Source organism: Salmo trutta, chromosome 6 (genome assembly GCF_901001165.1).
Source record: "Salmo trutta chromosome 6, fSalTru1.1, whole genome shotgun sequence".
Lineage (NCBI taxonomy): Eukaryota > Metazoa > Chordata > Actinopteri > Salmoniformes > Salmonidae > Salmo > Salmo trutta.
Window position 1 is genome coordinate 2,619,662 of NC_042962.1, and position 18,699 is coordinate 2,638,360.

Here is an 18,699-nt window from a genome sequence, read left to right on the forward strand (position 1 = left end):
GCATTCTGGATGAGTTGTAGGGGTTTAATGGCACAGGCAGGGAGCCCAGCCAACAGCGAGTTGCAGTAATCCAGATAGGAGATGACAAGTGCCTGGACTAGGACCTGCGCCGCTTCCTGTGTGAGGCAGGGTCGTACTCTGCGAATGTTGTAGAGCATGAACCTACAGGATCGGGTCACCGCCTTGATGTTAGTGGAGAACGACAGGGTGTTGTCCAGGGTCACGCCAAGGTTCTTAGCACTCTGGGAGGAGGACACAAGGGAGTTGTCAACCGTGATGGCGAGATCATGGAACGGGCAGTCCTTCCCCGGGAGGAAGAGCAGCTCCGTCTTGCCGAGGTTCAGCTTGAGGTGGTGAGCCGTCATCCACACTGATATGTCTGCCAGACATGCAGAGATGCGATTCGCCACCTGGTTATCAGAAGGGGGAAAGGAGAAGATTAATTGTGTGTCGTCCGCGTAGCAATGATAGGAGAGACCATGTGAGGATATGACAGAGCCAAGTGACTTGGTGTATAGCGAGAATAGGAGAGGGCCTAGAACTGAGCCACCAATAGGTCTTCAGTGGTGAACCAATAGACCTTCAGTGATGAACCAATAGGTCTTCAGGGGTGAACCAATAGGCCTTCAGTGGTGAACCTATAGAGGTGAACCTATAGACCTTCAGTGGTGAACCTATAGAGGTGAACCAATAGGCCTTCAGTGGTGAACCAATAGGCCTTCAGTGGTGAACCAATAGGCCTTCAGTGGTGAACCAATAGGCCTTCAGTGGGTGAACCAATAGGCCTTCAGTGGGTGAACCAATAGACCTTCAGTGGTGAACCAATAGGCCTTCAGTGGTGAACCAATAGACCTTCAGTGGTGAACCAATAGGCCTTCAGTGGTGAACCTATAGGCCTTCAGTGGTGAACCTATAGACCTTCAGTGGGTGAACCAATGGGCCTTCAGTGGTGAACCAATAGGTCTTCAGTGGGTGAACCAATAGGCCTTCAGTGATGAACCAATAGGCCTTCAGTGGTGAACCAATAGGCCTTCATTGGTGAACCTATAGACCTTCAGTGGGTGAACCAATGGGCCTTCAGTGGTGAACCAATAGGTCTTCAGTGGGTGAACCAATAGGCCTTCAGTGATGAACCAATAGGCCTTCAGTGGTGAACCAATAGGCCTTCATTGGTGACAGGATAATGATACTGAAAGGACAGCAACCGTTATACCAGCTCACTCATGATGGAGAGTGCACCTTGTAAACCACGAAGGGCCAGTGGTGTAGTGGAGGGTATACGCAGGTATAAACCGTATATACCCACTTTAGTTTCAGTGGGCATTGCCTATACTCACTGGTGCGTATCAAAGTAGTGTAGTGGAGGTATACAATGTATCAGTCATGTTGTACAAAAGAGAAATCAAGCACAAAGTAGCACAAAGACCGCGAAATATATTGAAATGCTGTGCAGCACACACACACAGCCGTGTTTCAGTGGACTATCTTCTGTAGTCTTCCCTGTGGCTCAGTTGGTACAGCATGGTGTTTGCAACGCCAGCATGGTGTGTGCAACGCCAGGGTTGTGGGTTCGATTCCCACGGGGGGATAGTACAAAAAGAAATGCATGAAATGAAATGTATGCATCACTACTGTAAGTCGCTCTGGATAAGAGCGTCTGCAAATGACTAAAATGTAAAATGTAGGCAGCAGGAGTGTGCAGGTCTCAACTGGTTTTGTTATGGAGCAGCTCACAGACTAAATGACATCGGTAGCCGGTAGGGTAAGAAAGACCTTTCAACTTATATCTACCAGTAAATGTATTGTATCTACCAGTAAATGTTTGATATCTACCAGTAAATGTTTGATATCTACCAGTAAATGTACGAAATCTACCAGGAAATGTATGATATCTGCCAGTAAATGTTTGATATCTGCCAGTTAATGTTTGATATCTACCAGTAAATGTATGATATCTGCTAGTAAATGTATGATATCTGCCAGTAAATGTATGATATCTGCCAGTAAATGTATGATATCTGCCAGTAAATGTATGATATCTGCCAGTAAATGTATGATATCTGCTAGTAAATGTATGATATCTGCCAGTAAATGTTTGATATCTGCCAGTAAATGTATGATATCTGCCAGTAAATGTTTGATATCTGCCAGTAAATGTATGATATCTGCCAGTAAATGTATGATATCTGCCAGTAAATGTATGATATCTGCCAGTAAATGTATGATATCTGCCAGTAAATGTACGATATCTGCCAGTAAATGTATGATATCTGCCAGTAAATGTACGATATCTGCCAGTAAATGTATGATATCTGCCAGTAAATGTATGATATCTGCCAGTAAATGTATGATATCTGCCAGTAAATGTATGATATCTGCCAGTAAATGTATGATATCTGCCAGTAAATGTATGATATCTGCCAGTAAATGTATGATATCTGCCAGTAAATGTATGATATCTGCCAGTAAATGTATGATATCTGCCAGTAAATGTTTGATATCTGCCAGTAAATGTTTGATATCTGCCAGTAAATGTATGATATCTGCCAGTAAATGTATGATATCTGCCAGTAAATGTATGATATCTGCCAGTAAATGTATGATATCTGCCAGTAAATGATTGATATCTGCCAGTAAATGTATGATATCTGCCAGTAAATGTATGATATCTGCCAGTAAATGTTTGATATCTGCCAGTAAATGTTTGATATCTGCCAGTAAATGTATGATATCTGCCAGTAAATGTATGATATCTGCCAGTAAATGTATGATATCTGCCAGTAAATGTATGATATCTGCCAGTAAATGTATGATATCTGCCAGTAAATGTTTGATATCTGCTAGTAAATGTATGATATCTGCCAGTAAATGTATGATATCTGCCAGTAAATGTATGATATCTGCCAGTAAATGTTTGATATCTGCCAGTAAATGTATGATATCTGCCAGTAAATGTATGATATCTGCCAGTAAATGTATGATATCTGCCAGTAAATGTATGATATCTGCCAGTAAATGTATGATATCTGCCAGTAAATGTATGATATCTGCCAGTAAATGTATGATATCTGCCAGTAAATGTATGATATCTGCCAGTAAATGTATGATATCTGCCAGTAAATGTTTGATATCTGCCAGTAAATGTTTGATATCTGACAGTAAATGTATGATATCTGCCAGTAAATGTATGATATCTGCCAGTAAATGTATGATATCTGCCAGTAAATGTATGATATCTGCCAGTAAATGTTTGATATCTGCTAGTAAATGTATGATATCTGCCAGTAAATGTATGATATCTGCCAGTAAATGTATGATATCTGCCAGTAAATGTTTGATATCTGCTAGTAAATGTATGATATCTGCCAGTAAATGTATGATATCTGCCAGTAAATGTATGATATCTGCCAGTAAATGTTTGATATCTGCCAGTAAATGTATGATATCTGCCAGTAAATGTATGATATCTGCCAGTAAATGTATGATATCTGCCAGTAAATGTATGATATCTGCCAGTAAATGTATGATATCTGCCAGTAAATGTTTGATATCTACCAGTAAATGTATGATATCTGCCAGTAAATGTATGATATCTGCCAGTAAATGTTTGATATCTGCCAGTAAATGTATGATATCTGCCAGTAAATGTATGATATCTGCCAGTAAATGTTTGATATCTGCCAGTAAATGTATGATATCTGCCAGTAAATGTATGATATCTGCCAGTAAATGTTGATATCTGCCAGTAAATGTATGATATCTGCCAGTAAATGTATGATATCTGCCAGTAAATGTATGATATCTGCCAGTAAATGTATGATATCTGCCAGTAAATGTATGATATCTGCCAGTAAATGTATGATATCTGCCAGTAAATGTATGATATCTGCCAGTAAATGTATGATATCTGCCAGTAAATGTATGATATCTGCCAGTAAATGTATGATATCTGCCAGTAAATGTTTGATATCTGCCAGTAAATGTTTGATATCTGCCAGTAAATGTATGATATCTGCCAGTAAATGTATGATATCTGCCAGTAAATGTATGATATCTGCCAGTAAATGTATGATATCTGCCAGTAAATGTATGATATCTGCCAGTAAATGTTTGATATCTACCAGTAAATGTATGATATCTGCCAGTAAATGTATGATATCTGCCAGTAAATGTATGATATCTGCCAGTAAATGTTTGATATCTGCCAGTAAATGTATGATATCTGCCAGTAAATGTTTGATATCTGCCAGTAAATGTATGATATCTGCCAGTAAATGTTTGATATCTGCCAGTAAATGTATGATATCTGCCAGTAAATGTTTGATATCTGCCAGTAAATGTATGATATCTGCCAGTAAATGTATGATATCTGCCAGTAAATGTATGATATCTGCCAGTAAATGTATGATATCTGCCAGTAAATGTATGATATCTGCCAGTAAATGTATGATATCTGCCAGTAAATGTATGATATCTGCCAGTAAATGTATGATATCTGCCAGTAAATGTATGATATCTGCCAGTAAATGTTTGATATCTGCCAGTAAATGTATGATATCTGCCAGTAAATGTTTGATATCTGCCAGTAAATGTTTGATATCTGCCAGTAAATGTATGATATCTGCCAGTAAATGTATGATATCTGCCAGTAAATGTATGATATCTGCCAGTAAATGCTAACTAAGGCAACAATGGGTATGGAAACCAGGTGTTGTAAAAAGTTGAATCCGAAGTGTTGGTTAGTAAGCTATTTGTGATGCGCAATTGTCATTGTGTGGTGTTTTCATCAAGGGGCGTAGATTGTACCTTGATGGGTCTGGGTGGACACAGGCCTACCCACTGGGGAGCAAGGCCCTGACAGGCCCACCCACTGGGGAGCAAGGCCCTGACAGGCCCACCCACTGGGGAGCAAGGCCCTGACAGGCCCACCCACTGGGGAGCCAGGCCCTGACAGGCCCACCCACTGGGGAGCAAGGCCCTGACAGGCCCACCCACTGGGGAGCCAGGCCCTGACAGGCCCACCCACTGGGGAGCAAGGCCCTGACAGGCCCACTCACTGGGGAGCCAGGCCCTGACAGGCCCACCCACTGGGGAGCAAGGCCCTGACAGGCACACCCAATCAGATTGATGTGGTTTAAGCGTTGTTGTGAACTTAGATCATCAAATTGTGGGTTTTTTCTATAAAAAATAGTGTGATTTTGAGTGTGGAAATCTGGAACATCTATAGGAAAACATAAAAAAAATCATAGGAAAACAGAATTTTTCACACAGGGTGCGTTTCCTTCGCTGGGCGGGCTGTTTGGGAACTGTTTTGCTAAATTAGAGTATACTTTCACTTCTCCGGGCTCCACTGCATAAGGCTGATGGAAAGACAGCAGTCACACACAGCATAATGTTAAAGGATAACCAGTCCATTATCTCAGACATAATGAGCCTATACTCACTTTTTAATCCCTACCGGTGCGTTTCAAAGTAGTGTAGTGGATGTATTCACAGAGCGCGCAGCACACAACACAAAAACACCAACATTATTAAGCGTTGAGATCCCTGCGTTCTTAGGCTGTGGGTCATCAGGTTGGTCTCTGCTGAGTCAAGTCATTCATCTTAAAAGAGACCCAACCATCATCCCAAACCGTCGCCCTGGAGACAGCAGTCACACACAATCAAATCAAATCAAATGTATTTATATAGCCCTTCTTACATCAGCTGATATCTCAAAGTGCTGTACAGAAACCCAGCATAAAACCCCAAACAGCAAGCAATGCAGGTGTAGAATCACACAGCACAGAAAGAGAGGAGGACGAGGTTTTTCTGGCTAATGTGTTCCGTCACTTGTTCTCTTGTTTCCTGGGTCTCTCTTCCGTATCAGGACAAGCGGATCACCGGCGGCTATGAGACCGTGCCGACTGATGACATCCACATGAAGCAGATCGGTTACGATAAGGAGTGGCTGCACTTCATCAGAGAGTTCATATCCCCCGTCACTCTCAAAGTCTTCTCTGGATATTACACCAAGGTACGCAATGATTGCAACTACTGTTACATCATCTGTTATATTACATCATCTGTTATATTACATCAACTATTATATTACATCATCTATTATATTACATCAACTATTATATTACATATATTATGTTACATCAACTGTTATATTACATCATCTATTATATTACATCATCTATTATATTACATCAACTATTATATTACATCTACTATTATATTACATATATTATGTTACATCAACTATTATATTACATCATCTATTATATTACATCAACTATTATATTACATATATTATGTTACATCAACTGTTATATTACATCATCTATTATATTACATCATCTATTATATTACATCATCTATTATATTACATCAACTATTATATTACATCATCTATTATAATACATCATCTATTATATTACATCATCTATTATATTACATCTATTATATTACATCAACTATTATATTACATCACCTATTATATTACATCAACTATTATATTACATCACCTATTATATTACATTAACTATTATTTTACATCATCTATTATATTACATCATCTATTATATTACATCAACTATTATATTACAGATATTATATTACATCATCTATTAAAACAGTGCATGATGACAATTGCGCATCACAGATAGCCTACTAACCAGCACTTCGAACTGAACTTTTTACAATGTTTCACTGATTATAGGTTGAGCAGCAGATACTGTCTAAGAGATGGTGAAAGACATGACGTCATTTTGGGCTTATCTTCACCCAGGGATGATCTAAGAGATGGTGAAAGATAGTATGTAAATGTGTGATTTGGGCTGTTCTCACAGGGCTATGCAGTGATGAACTTTGTTGTGAAGTACACCCCTGGCAGGCAGGCATACCTGAGACCCCATCATGACTCCTCCACATTCACTATCAACGTTGCTCTCAACAGCAAAGGAACTGACTTCCAGGTAAGACATTGTATTGTATCTCAAAACATGAACTGACTTCCAGGTAAGACATTGTAGTGAATCTATAAACAGGAACTGACTTCCAGGTAAGACATTGTACTGAATCTCAACACAGGAACTGACTTCCAGGTAGACACTGTATCTCAACACAAAATACCACTTATCTCATGTCCACAGTAGAGCACACAATGAAAATATACAGTTACACACAGATATTTACTGGGTGCTGTATTCTCTCTCTCCCTCTCCCCTTCTCTCTCCAGGGTGGTGGCTGTCGGTTCCACAGGTATAACTGCTCAGTAGATTCTCCTAGGAAGGGCTGGAGTTTCATGCACCCAGGCCGTCTGACGCACCTCCATGAAGGCCTGCCCACCACCAACGGAACACGCTACATCGCTGTCTCCTTCATCGACCCTTGAAACCTTACACTCTACACTAGCATTTTATCATTTAAAAAAAAAAAAATTTTTAAAAAAAGTGCTTGTTTTTGTTGTTAATTTGATCAGTTTTTTTGGTCTTAATGATGCAGTGCCTTATTGATGTTGTGATCATGACATTTTCCGGATGCAAATTACTGTCCCCCCCCCCAAAAAAAAAAAAAAGTTTTTTTTTGTTGTTGTTGAAAAGAACACAAGACACAAAGGAATTGTGGGTAAGGTCATGCCAGAGTCAGACAATCACTTTCATTTGAAACTCTCTGTCAAACAGAGTGCGGTGCCTTAACATGATGACTGTAGCTCACCATCTGCATTTCAGGGCAAATATAGTAGAGCCTTCATACGTCACATCACTCAGAGTTTAATCATTTGAATCAATTAGTCAGTAGTCCCACCCATACATCCTATCCAATTAATGAGTAATCCTAACCACAATCCTAATAAATTAGTCAGTAATCCCACCCATAATCCTGATCAATCAGTCAGTAATCCCACCCATAACCCTGATCAATTAGTCAGTAATCCCACCCATAATCCTGATCAATAAATCAGTAATCCAATCCATAATCCTGAACAATTAGTCAGTAATCCCACCCATAATCCTGAACAATTAGTCAGTAATCCCACCCATAGTCCTGATACATTTGTCAGTAATCCCACCCATAATCCTGAACATTTAGTAAGTAACCCACCCATAATCCTGAACATTTACTGAGTAATCCCACCCAAAATCTTGAACAATTAGTCAGTAATCCAACCCATAATCCTGAACAATTAGTCACTAGTCCCACCCATAATCCTGAACAATTAGTCAGTAATCCCACCCATAATCCTGAACAATTAGTCAGTAATCCCACCCATAATCCTGAACAATTAGTCAGTAATCCCACCCATAATCCTGATCAATTAGTCATTAATCCCACCCATAATCTAAAGGAAATATGTGTTAAAGGTTATTCTGCCAACAGGCAGCTTGTTTTAACCATTTTAGCTCGGTTACCTGTTTGTATGGTTAACCTGTACTTTAAAGTGTAGTTTTAAAACCATTGTTCATCCATGTTCTGTCCACCCCTTTTACGAACGTTGGGTTGCAGTTTGTTACCTGATAATACGACCGACATGCCCAATGAAATATATATATATATATTTTTTTGCACACCAGATAAAAACATGAATTACAGAAGAATTTAATATGAATTCTGGTTGAATGAAGTTGGATATTGTCAAAATGTTTTACTTGAAATGTTTTTTTACATCGCAGCACATCACAGGAGATGTTTACTTTCTCTGAAAGTTGTTTGTGAATGAACTTTGAACCTCAGCCTGTTCAAGTGCTTAACTTATTGTGAAATGGATGGAACTGTAATAAAGTTGTAAAACAACAACATGAAAAGTATTTTTTTACTTCCATCAGTCACATTGTCTTTTGAGAAACGATCCCCATTGAAAGACCGTAGAGTAGGACGGGTGAAGAACACAGCTTTACATTTTTCCCCCTCTATTGTAAGATTAACTTCTATTATCTTGAAGCCATCAGTCAAAACCATTCAATTCTCTTTTTCTCTGCATTGTTTCATTAAAAACCAACTTTGGAAAGAATTAAGACTCCCTCATCACAAATATACACTGAATTACACACTGAATTACACAGGGAAATACATACATTATTACACACAGCCACAAGGAGCCTATAACCTACCGCCATGATCTGTGAGCCCTTACTGTCATGTCTAAAGAATAGTTAATCAATCACAGTCAAGAATGACCCAAGGTTTTTTTGTTTTTTTTTCACCTTTATTTAACAAGGTAGGCTAGTTGAGAACCAGTTCTCATTTACAACTGCAACCTGGCCAAGATAAAGCAAAGCAGTGTGACGAAAACAACACAGAGTTACACATAAACAAACGTACAGTCAATAACACAATAGAAAAATCTATGTACAGTGTGTGCAAATGTAGTACGATTAGGGAGGTAAGGCAATAAATAGGCCATAGAGGCGAAATAATTACAATTTAGCATTAACACTGGAGTGATAGATGTGCAGATGATGATGTGCAAGTGGAGATACTGGGGTGCAAAAGAGCAACAAAAAAAAATAACATGGGGATGAGGTAGTTGGGTGGGCTATTTACAGATGGGCTATGTACAGGTGCAGTGATCGGAAAGCTGCTCTGACAGCTGATGTTTAAAGTTAGAGAGGGAGATATAAGTCTCCAGCTTCAGTGCTACGGGTGGGTGTTGCTATGGTGACCAGTGAGCGAAGATAAGGCGGAGCTTTACCTAGCAGAGACTTGTAGATGACCTGGAGCCAGTGGGTTTGGCGACGAGTATGAAGCGAGGGCCAGCCAACGAGAGCATACTGGTTGCAGTGGTGGGTAGTATATGGGGCTTTGGTGACAAAACAGATGGCACTGTGATAGACTTCCTCCAATTAGCTGAGTAGAGTGTTGGAGGCTATTTTGTAAATGACATCGCCAAGGTCAAGGATCGGTAGGATAGTTTTACGAGGATATGTTTGGCAGCATGAGTGAAGGAGGCTTTGTTGCGAAATAGGAAGCCAATTCTAGATTTAATTTTGGATTGGAAATGCTTAATGTGAGTCTGGAAGGAGAGTTTACAGTCTAACCAGACACCTAGGTATTTGTAGTTGTTCACATATTCTAAGACAGAACTGTCCAGAGTAGTGATGCTAGTCGGGCGGGCGTGTGCGGGCAGCAATCGATTGAATAGCATGCATTTAGTTTTACTAGCATTTAAAAGCAGTTGGAGGCCACGGAAAGAGAGTTGTATGGCATTGAAGCTCATCTGGAGGTTTAACACAGTGTCCAAAGAAGGTCCAGATGTATACAGAATGGTGTCGTCTGCATAGAGGTGGATCAGAGAATCACCAGCAGCAAGAGCGACATCATTGATATATGCAGAGAAAAGAGTCGGCCCGAGAATTGAACCCTGTGGCACCCACATAGAGACTGCCAGAAGTCCGGACAACAGGCCCTCCAATTTGACACACTGAACTTTATCTGAGAAGTAGTTGGTGAACCAGGCGAGGCAGTCATTTGTGAAACCAAGGCTATTGAGTCTGCCGATAAGAATGAGTGATTGACAGAGTCGAAAACCTTGGCCAGGTCGATGGAGACGGCTGCACAGTACTGTCTTTTATCGATGGCGGTTATGATGTCGTTTAGGACCATGAGCGTGGCTGAGGTGCACCCATGACCAGCTCGGAAACCAGATTGCAATGTGGAGAAGGTACGGTGGGATTCGAAATGGTCTGTGATCTGTTTCTGAATTTGGCTTTTGAAGATTTTAGAAAGGCAGGGCAGGATGGATATAGGTCTGTAACAGTTTGGGTCTAGAGTGTCTCCCCCTTTGAAGAGGGGGATGACCCAGCTTTTCAATCTTTGGGGATCTCAGACGATACGAAAGAGAGGTTGAACAGGCTAGTAATAGGGGTTGCAACAATTTCTGCAGATAATTTCAGAAAGAGAGCGTCCAGATTGTCTTGCCCAGCTGATTTGTAGGCATCCAGATTTTGCAGCTCTTTCAGAACATCAGTCTGGATTTGGGTGAAGGAGAAGCGGGGGGGGGGGCTTGGGCAAGTTTCTGCGGGGTAGTGCAGAGGTGTTGGCCATGGTAGGGGTAGCTAGGTGGAAAGCATGGCCAGCCGTAAAAAAATGCTTTTTGAAATGATCAATTATCATGGATTTATCGGTGGTGACAGTGTTTCCTAGCCTCAGTGCGGTGGGCAGCTCCAAAGAGGTGCTCTTATTCTCCATGGACTTAACAGTGTTCCAAAACCTTTTGGAATTAGTGCTACAGCATGCACATTTCTGTTTAGAAAAGCTAGCCTTAGCTTTCCTAACTGACTGTGTGTGTTGGTTCCTGACTTGTTGCATATCGTGGGGACTATTCGATGCTAATGCAGAAAGCCACAGGATGTTTTTGTGCTGGTCAAAGGCAGTCAAGTCTGGGGTGAACCAAGGGCTATATCTGTTGTTAGTTCTACATTTTTTGAATGCGGCATGCTTATTTAAGATGGTGAGGAAAGCATTTTTAAAACCTGTTACGGCTGGGGGTTCTGCTAGCGGAACGTTTCGACAACATCCGGTGAAATTGAGGAGCGCGAAATTCCCCCCAAAATATTATAAATATTTAACTTTCATACATTCACAGGTGCAATACACCAAATTAAAGCTTAACTTCTTGTTAATCTAGCCACCGTGTCAGATTTCAAAAAGGCTTTACGACGAAAGCAAACCATGCGATTATCTGAGGACAGCACCCCATCAAACAAACACATGACAATCATATTTCAACCCGCCAGGCGCGACACAAAAGTCAGAAATAACGATATGATTCATGCCTTACATTTGAAGAGCTTCTTCTGTTGGCACTCCAATATGTCCCATAAACATCAGAAATGGTCCTTTTGTTCAATTAATTCCATTGTTATATCTCCAAAATGTCAATTTATTTGGCGCTTTTGATTCAGAAAAACACCGGTTCCAACTCGCCCAACATGACGACAAACTATCTAATCAGTTACCTGTAAACTTTGTCCAAACATTTCAAACAACTTTCCAAATCCAACTTTAGATATTTTAAAACGCAAATAATCGATAAAATGTAAGACGGGATAAACTGCGTCAAATAAAATTAAGGTGGAGCGAGCTTCAGGTCGTGCGCCCCAAACAAAACAGTGGCTTCCACATCTAGTGGAAGCCATATGAACTGCAACCAGATGCCTCAGAAATCTAGATTCACATAGAAAACTAATTGAAAACACAGCCACCTCAAAAACAAATTTTCCTCGATGGTTTGTCCTCGGGGTTTCGCCTGCCAAATAAGTTCTGTTATACTCACAGACATAATTGTAACAGTTTTAGAAACTTTTGAGTGTTTTCTATCCAAATCTACCAATTATATGCATATTCTAGCTTCTGGGCCTGAGTAGCATACAGTTTACTTTGGGCACGCTTTTCATCCGGACGCGAAAATACCGCCCCTAGCCCGAAGAGGTTTTAAAGAGCAACCAGGCTTCATAGCAGATGACTGCTATGGTGTGTGGTTATCCCCTCCCAAAATGGCTGCTGTGCCATTTCCTCCAACAATACTTACCACAACAACAAAAAAAACATATATTTTGTGTTATAGTCTCTTACATTATTTTAACATTTCTACAAACTTCAGAATGTTGTCTTTCCAATGGTACCAATTATATGTATATCCTGGCTTCAGGGCCTGAGCAACAGGTAGTTTACTTTGGGCAATTCAGTCAGGCGGAAATGGAGAAAAATAGACCCTAGCCTGAAGAAGATTTATTTAAGCATATCCCAGTTTAGGTCACCTAACAGCACGAACTCTGAAGATAGATGGGGGGCAATCAATTCAGATATGGTGTCCAGGTCACAGCTGGGGGCTGAGGGGAGTCTATAACAAGCGGCAACAGTGAGATACTTATTTCTGGATTTTTAAAAGTAGAAGCTCGAATTGTTTGGGCACAGACCTGGATAGTATGACAGAACTCTGCAGGCTGTCGCTGCAGTAGATTGCAACTCTGCCCCCTTTGGCAGTTCTATCTTGTCGAAAAATGTTGTAGTTGGGGATGGACATTTCTGAATTGTTGGTGGCCTTCCTAAGCTAGGATTCAGACACGGCTAGGACATCCGGGTTGGCAGAGTGTGCTAAAGCAGTGAATAAAACAAACTTAGGGAGGAGGCTTCTGATGTTAACATACATGAAACCAAGGCTTTTACGGTTACAGAAGTCAACAAATGAGAGTGCCTGGGGAATGGGAGTGGTGCTGGGGGCTGTAGGGCCTGGGTTAACCTCTACATCACCAGAGGAACAGAGGAGGAGTAGGATAAGGGTACGGGTAAAGGCTATAAGAACTGGTCGTCTAGTGTGTTGGGGACAGAGAATAAAAGGAGCAGATTTCTGGGCGTGGTAGAATAGATTCAGGGCATAATGTACAGACAAGGGTATGGTAGGATGTGAGTACAGTGGAGGTAAATCTAGGCGTTGAGTGACGATGAGAGAGGTTTCGTCTCTGGAGGCACCAGTTAAGCCAGGTGAGGTCTCCGCATCTGTGGGGGGAGGGACAAAATAGCTATCTGAGGCATTTTGAGCGGGGCTGGGGGCTCAAGAGGGAAATAAAACAATAACTAACCGAAACAGCAGTAGACAACGCATATTGACATTAGGGAGAGGCATGTGTAGCTGAGTGATCATAGGGTCCAATGAGCAGCAATAGGTTTTAGCAATAGGTTCAATACAGTGTGTAGAGTGAAGGATCAGTACAGTGTGTAGAGTGAAGGATCAGTACAGTGTGTAGAGTGAAGGATCAGTACAGTGTGTAGAGTGAAGGATCAGTACAGTGTGTAGAGTGAAGGATCAGTACAGTGTGTAGAGTGAAGGATCAGTACAGTGTGTAGAGTGAAGGATCAGTACAGTGTGTAGAGTGAAGGATCAGTACAGTGTGTAGGGTGAAGGTTCAATACAGTGTGTAGAGTGAAGGTTTCTATAAACTGTGTAGATTGAAAGTTCAGTGTAGTTCAGTTTACCCAGTGTATTAGTGATGATGGCAAGATACCGAGTTCACAGAGGAGTAGAGGAAGATTGATGATAAGAGTCTTGGCAGAAATGGATGCAGGAGTTTTTTTTTGTGGGTCGGTGTGTGTTGGTGGGTCTGGCTGCAGCAAGGTGTTAGAGAGAGAGAGAGAGAGAGAGAGACGCAGGGCGTCTGTGTGTATATTTAACTCACCTGGGTGCCTTACAGACGAGATTATCCTTGTCGTGATTTAGCCTGGCCTCTTTCTGACCTCAGAGCAGTGAAAAGCACAGTGACACATCAATCCCCACTTTACCCTATCCCCCGTTATTCTAACCTCCTAAATGTAGCATAGCTGTTTTCAGCACTTTGAGCGTGTCTAATTTATTTAACATTGACGTTTGTTAATGTACCAGTAAAGTAATTCAGTGTTTTTAAATGACAACTGTATTCATACACATTGACTTCCAGTCATTGCACTTACTAATCAAATGAAATCAAATCAAATGTATTTATATAGCCCTTCTTACATCAGCTGATATCTCAAAGTACTGTACAGAAACCCAGCCTAAAACCCCAAACAGCAAGCAATGCAGGTGTAGAAGCACGGTGGCTAGGAAAAACTCCCTAGAAAGGCCCCAACCTAGGAAGAGACCTAGAGAGGAACCAGGCTATGAGGGGTGGCCAGTCCTCTTCTGGCTGTGCCGGGTGGAGATTAGAAACCTAGAGAGGAACCAGGCTCTGAGGGGTGGGCCAGTCCTCTTCTAGCTGTGCAGGGTGGAGATTAGAAACCTAGAGAGGAACCAGGCTCTGAGGGGTGGCCTGTCCTCTTCTGGCTGTGCTGGGTGGATTTGATTTGATTTGATTAGTAAGTGCAATGACTGGAAGTCAATGTGTAGCTAAACTAATGCTAGTTAAGAGTCCCTGACTATCTGCACGTAGCTTTCCCTGCCACATGCGCCCTGACCCGCCTAGACGTTTGAGAAGGTCTTGTGAAGCAGCAGATTGGCTGGAGGGGAGAGAGAGAGGAGTGAGGGAGAGGGAGAGGAGGGGTGTGGGAGAAAGGGGGAAGGGGGAAGGAGGGGGAGATTTAGGTCAGGCGTTAGGCGCAGGGTTCCCTCCTGGTGAAAGAGTCCTTTGTGGGGCAGTGAAGGGAGCAGCTTTCTCAGCGGTCTATCTCGGTCTGGCCACTGTCCAGCTCTCTGAAGAGGAGCATTGATCAACCCCCTTAGCCAGCCAGCCCAGGAAACTGGCTTGCCTAATAACCTCACAGCTTCTCACTGAAACAATTTATCAAAAGGCTGAACGGCGCAGCTGCCTAACTGTATATTTTCATTGTGTTCTCTACTGTGGGCTAAAGTACAGTGACATGAGATGAGAGGACTTTTGTGTTGAGATACAATGTCTTACCTGGAAGACACTTCCTGTTTATCGATTCACTACAATGTCTTAGCTGAAAGTCAGTTCCTGTTTATAGATTCACTACAATGTCTTACCTGGAAGTCAGTTCCTGTTTATAGATTCACTACAATGTCTTACCTGGAAGTCAGTTCCTGTTTATAGATTCACTACAATGTCTTACCTGGAAGTCAGTTCCTGTTTATAGATTCACTACAATGTCTTACCTGGAAGTCAGTTCAGGTTTTGAGATACAGTACAATGTTTTACCTGGAAGTCAGTTCCTGTGTTGAGATTCAGAACAATGTCTTACCTGGAAGTCACTTCCTGTTTATAGATTCAGTACAATGTCTTACCTGGAAGTCACTTCCTGTTTATAGATTCAGTACAATGTCTTACCTGGAAGTCACTTCCTGTGTTGAGATTCAGTACAATGGCTTACCTGGAAGTCACTTCCTGTTTATAGATTCACTACAATGTCTTACCTGGAAGTCACTTCCTGTTTATAGATTCACTACAATGTCTTACCTGGAAGTCAGTTCCTTTGCTGTTGAGAGCAACGTTGATAGTGAATGTGGAGGAGTCATGATGGGGTCTCAGGTATGCCTGCCTGCCAGGGGTGTACTTCACAACAAAGTTCATCACTGCATAGCCCTGTGAGAACAGCCCAAATCACACATTTACATACTATCTTTCACCATCTCTTAGATCATCCCTGGGTGAGGATAAGCCCAAAATGACATCATGTCTTTCACCATCTCTTAGACAGTATCTGCTTCTCAACCTATAATCAGTGAAACATTGTAAAAAGTTCAGTCCGAAGTGCTGGTTAGCAGGCTATCTGTGATGCGCAATTGTCATCATGCACTGTTTTAATAGATGATGTAAGACAATATATGTAATATAATAGATGTAATATAATAGATTATGTAATATAATAGATGTAATATAATAGATGTAATATAATAGTTGATGTAATATAATAGTAGATGTAATATAATAGATGATGTAATATAATAGATGTAATACAATATATGTAATACAATAAATGTAATACAATAAATGTAATATAATATATGTAATGCAATATATGTAATACAATATATGTAATACAATATATGTAATATAATATATGTAATACAATATATGTAATATAATATATGTAATACAATATCTGTAATATAATAATTGTGTAACGGCCATCGTTGAAGAGAGTAGACCAAGGCGCAGCGTGGTTAGTGCTCATCATGAATTTATTAAAGATAGAACACTTTAAACAAAAAAAACACGAAACCGACAGCCAAACAGTTCTGTCAGGTGCAAACCACTAAACAGAAATTAACTACCCACAAACCCCAAAGGAAAAACAGGCTGCCTAAGTATGACTCCCAATCAGTGATGTACAGCTGTCCCTGATTGAGAGCCATACCAGGCCAAAACAAAGAAATACAAAGCATAGAAAAAAGGACATATATTACAAATTATATATGTAATATAATATCTGTAATATAATAGTTGATGTAATATAATAGTTGATGTAATATAATAGTTGATGTAATATAATATATGTAATATAATAGATGATGTAATATAATAGTTAATGTAATATAATAGATGATGTAATATAATAGTTAATGTAATATAATAGATGATGTAATATAATAGTTAATGTAATATAATAGATGATGTAATATAATAGTTGATGTAATATAATAGTTGATGTAATATAATAGTTGATGTAATATAATAGTTGATGTAATATAATAGATGATGTAATATAATAGATGATGTAATATAATAGTTGATGGAATATAATAGTTAATGTAATATAATAGATGATGTAATATAATAGATGATGTAATATAATAGATGATGTAATATAATAGTGTTTGTAATATAATTGTTGATGTAATAGAAAAGTTTTAGGAACCATTCAATCATGCATCATCTCACATGTTGGCGTATTCTCTCTGCTACCAAACCATCACATAGTACGAATGCTGGTCTTGGATCACTTTCCCTTTTACTGTATATCACAATAAAGAAGGTTATATATACCGGGCGGACCGGATTTTCTGCTCTGAGACACTTTGTAAAGAAGGGCCCAGCTCCCTGTGCATTTACTACACCTAGCAGCATCAAATCAAATCAAATGTATTTAAATAGCCCTTCTTACATCAGCTGATATCTCAAAGTGCTGTATAGAAACCCAGCCTAAAACCCCAAAACAGCAAGCAATGCAGGTGCAGAAGCACATACAGTTAGAGTGTTATTATGGGTGTCCTGGAAAGAGAGAGAGAGCCTGATGTGAAGCCTCTGTGTGACAAGGCTGAGAGTTGTAATCCCATGGTTAATTAATACAAATGGCCCCGTTAAGTGCTGGGTGGTCAGAGAAAGATAGTGATTGCAGTGAGTGTGGCATACTAAGTACACTCTGGTCCAAACCACACAATGTCCTCCAGCCCCTCTAGGCCTGGGTGTTTACAACAGACAGACAGACTGGTAGTCCTTAGCCCTACAGTTAGCTAGTTCAGAGGGCTGAAGCCTGAGGCCTGAGTGGCTGGCTATGGGCACGTGTGGGGGGGGCACAAACGTGCTTATAGAGAGAGAGGCAGCGAGAGAGAGAGAGGCAGCGAGAGAGAGAGGCAGCGAGAGAGAGAGAGAGAGAGAGAGAGAGAGAGAGAGAGAGAGAGAGAGAGAGAGAGAGAGAGAGAGAGAGAGAGAGAGACGGGTGCCATGCCTACCACTGGGCGGACGGTGCCCATCGTGTGTCGGTTTACAGTCGGTACCTCTGTTTTACCAGCTTGGAAGAGAGGATTCGTCTGGTGTTGGTGATGCCAGAATTCTGATTCGACCTCCACCGCAGGTCTGATCCAAGAACAGAAGGAGATGAGGCAAATAGACCAGATCTAAATGAGACACATCCACTAAATATTCTGTGCCTTCCTTTGCATTTTAAGTTACTTTTTAGTCTTGTGCTGAATTTTTTATCCTGTCCCAAATAGTAACTCTCCTGACCCCAAATAGTCACTATCCTGTCCCAAATAGTCACTATCCTGTCCCCTTTGTGTCCTATACAACTCTTAAAATGGCTCTCTGCTGAGATGTGTCCTATACAACTGTTAAAATGGATCTCTGCTGAGATGTGCCCTATACAACTGTTAAAATGGATCTCTGCTGAGATGTGTCCTATACAACTGTTAAAATGGATCTCTGCTGAGATGTGCCCTATACAACTCTTAAAATGGATCTCTGCTGAGATGTTTCCTATACAACTCTTAAAATGGATCTCTGCTGGGGGCCGATTTTTATTTCTTCCGGGGATGGTTAGAGGGCCAGAACATAATTACAA

At 40.7% G+C, this 18,699-nt stretch overlaps 1 protein-coding gene across 2 annotated transcripts in view; it reads left to right on the forward strand.

Moving 5' to 3' along the window:
* LOC115195317 (procollagen-lysine,2-oxoglutarate 5-dioxygenase 2-like) overlaps positions 1-8,784 on the forward strand; it is a 118,787-nt gene extending 110,003 nt beyond the window's left edge. For both annotated transcript variants that reach the window (XM_029755095.1, XM_029755094.1), the window contains 3 exons: positions 5,870-6,016; positions 6,837-6,962; positions 7,226-8,784. In XM_029755095.1, the coding sequence (XP_029610955.1) occupies positions 5,870-6,016; positions 6,837-6,962; positions 7,226-7,381 (429 nt within the window). In that variant the 3' untranslated portion in view covers positions 7,382-8,784. The remainder of the gene's footprint in view (positions 1-5,869; positions 6,017-6,836; positions 6,963-7,225) is intronic.
* Positions 8,785-18,699: the final 9,915 nt, after the last annotated feature.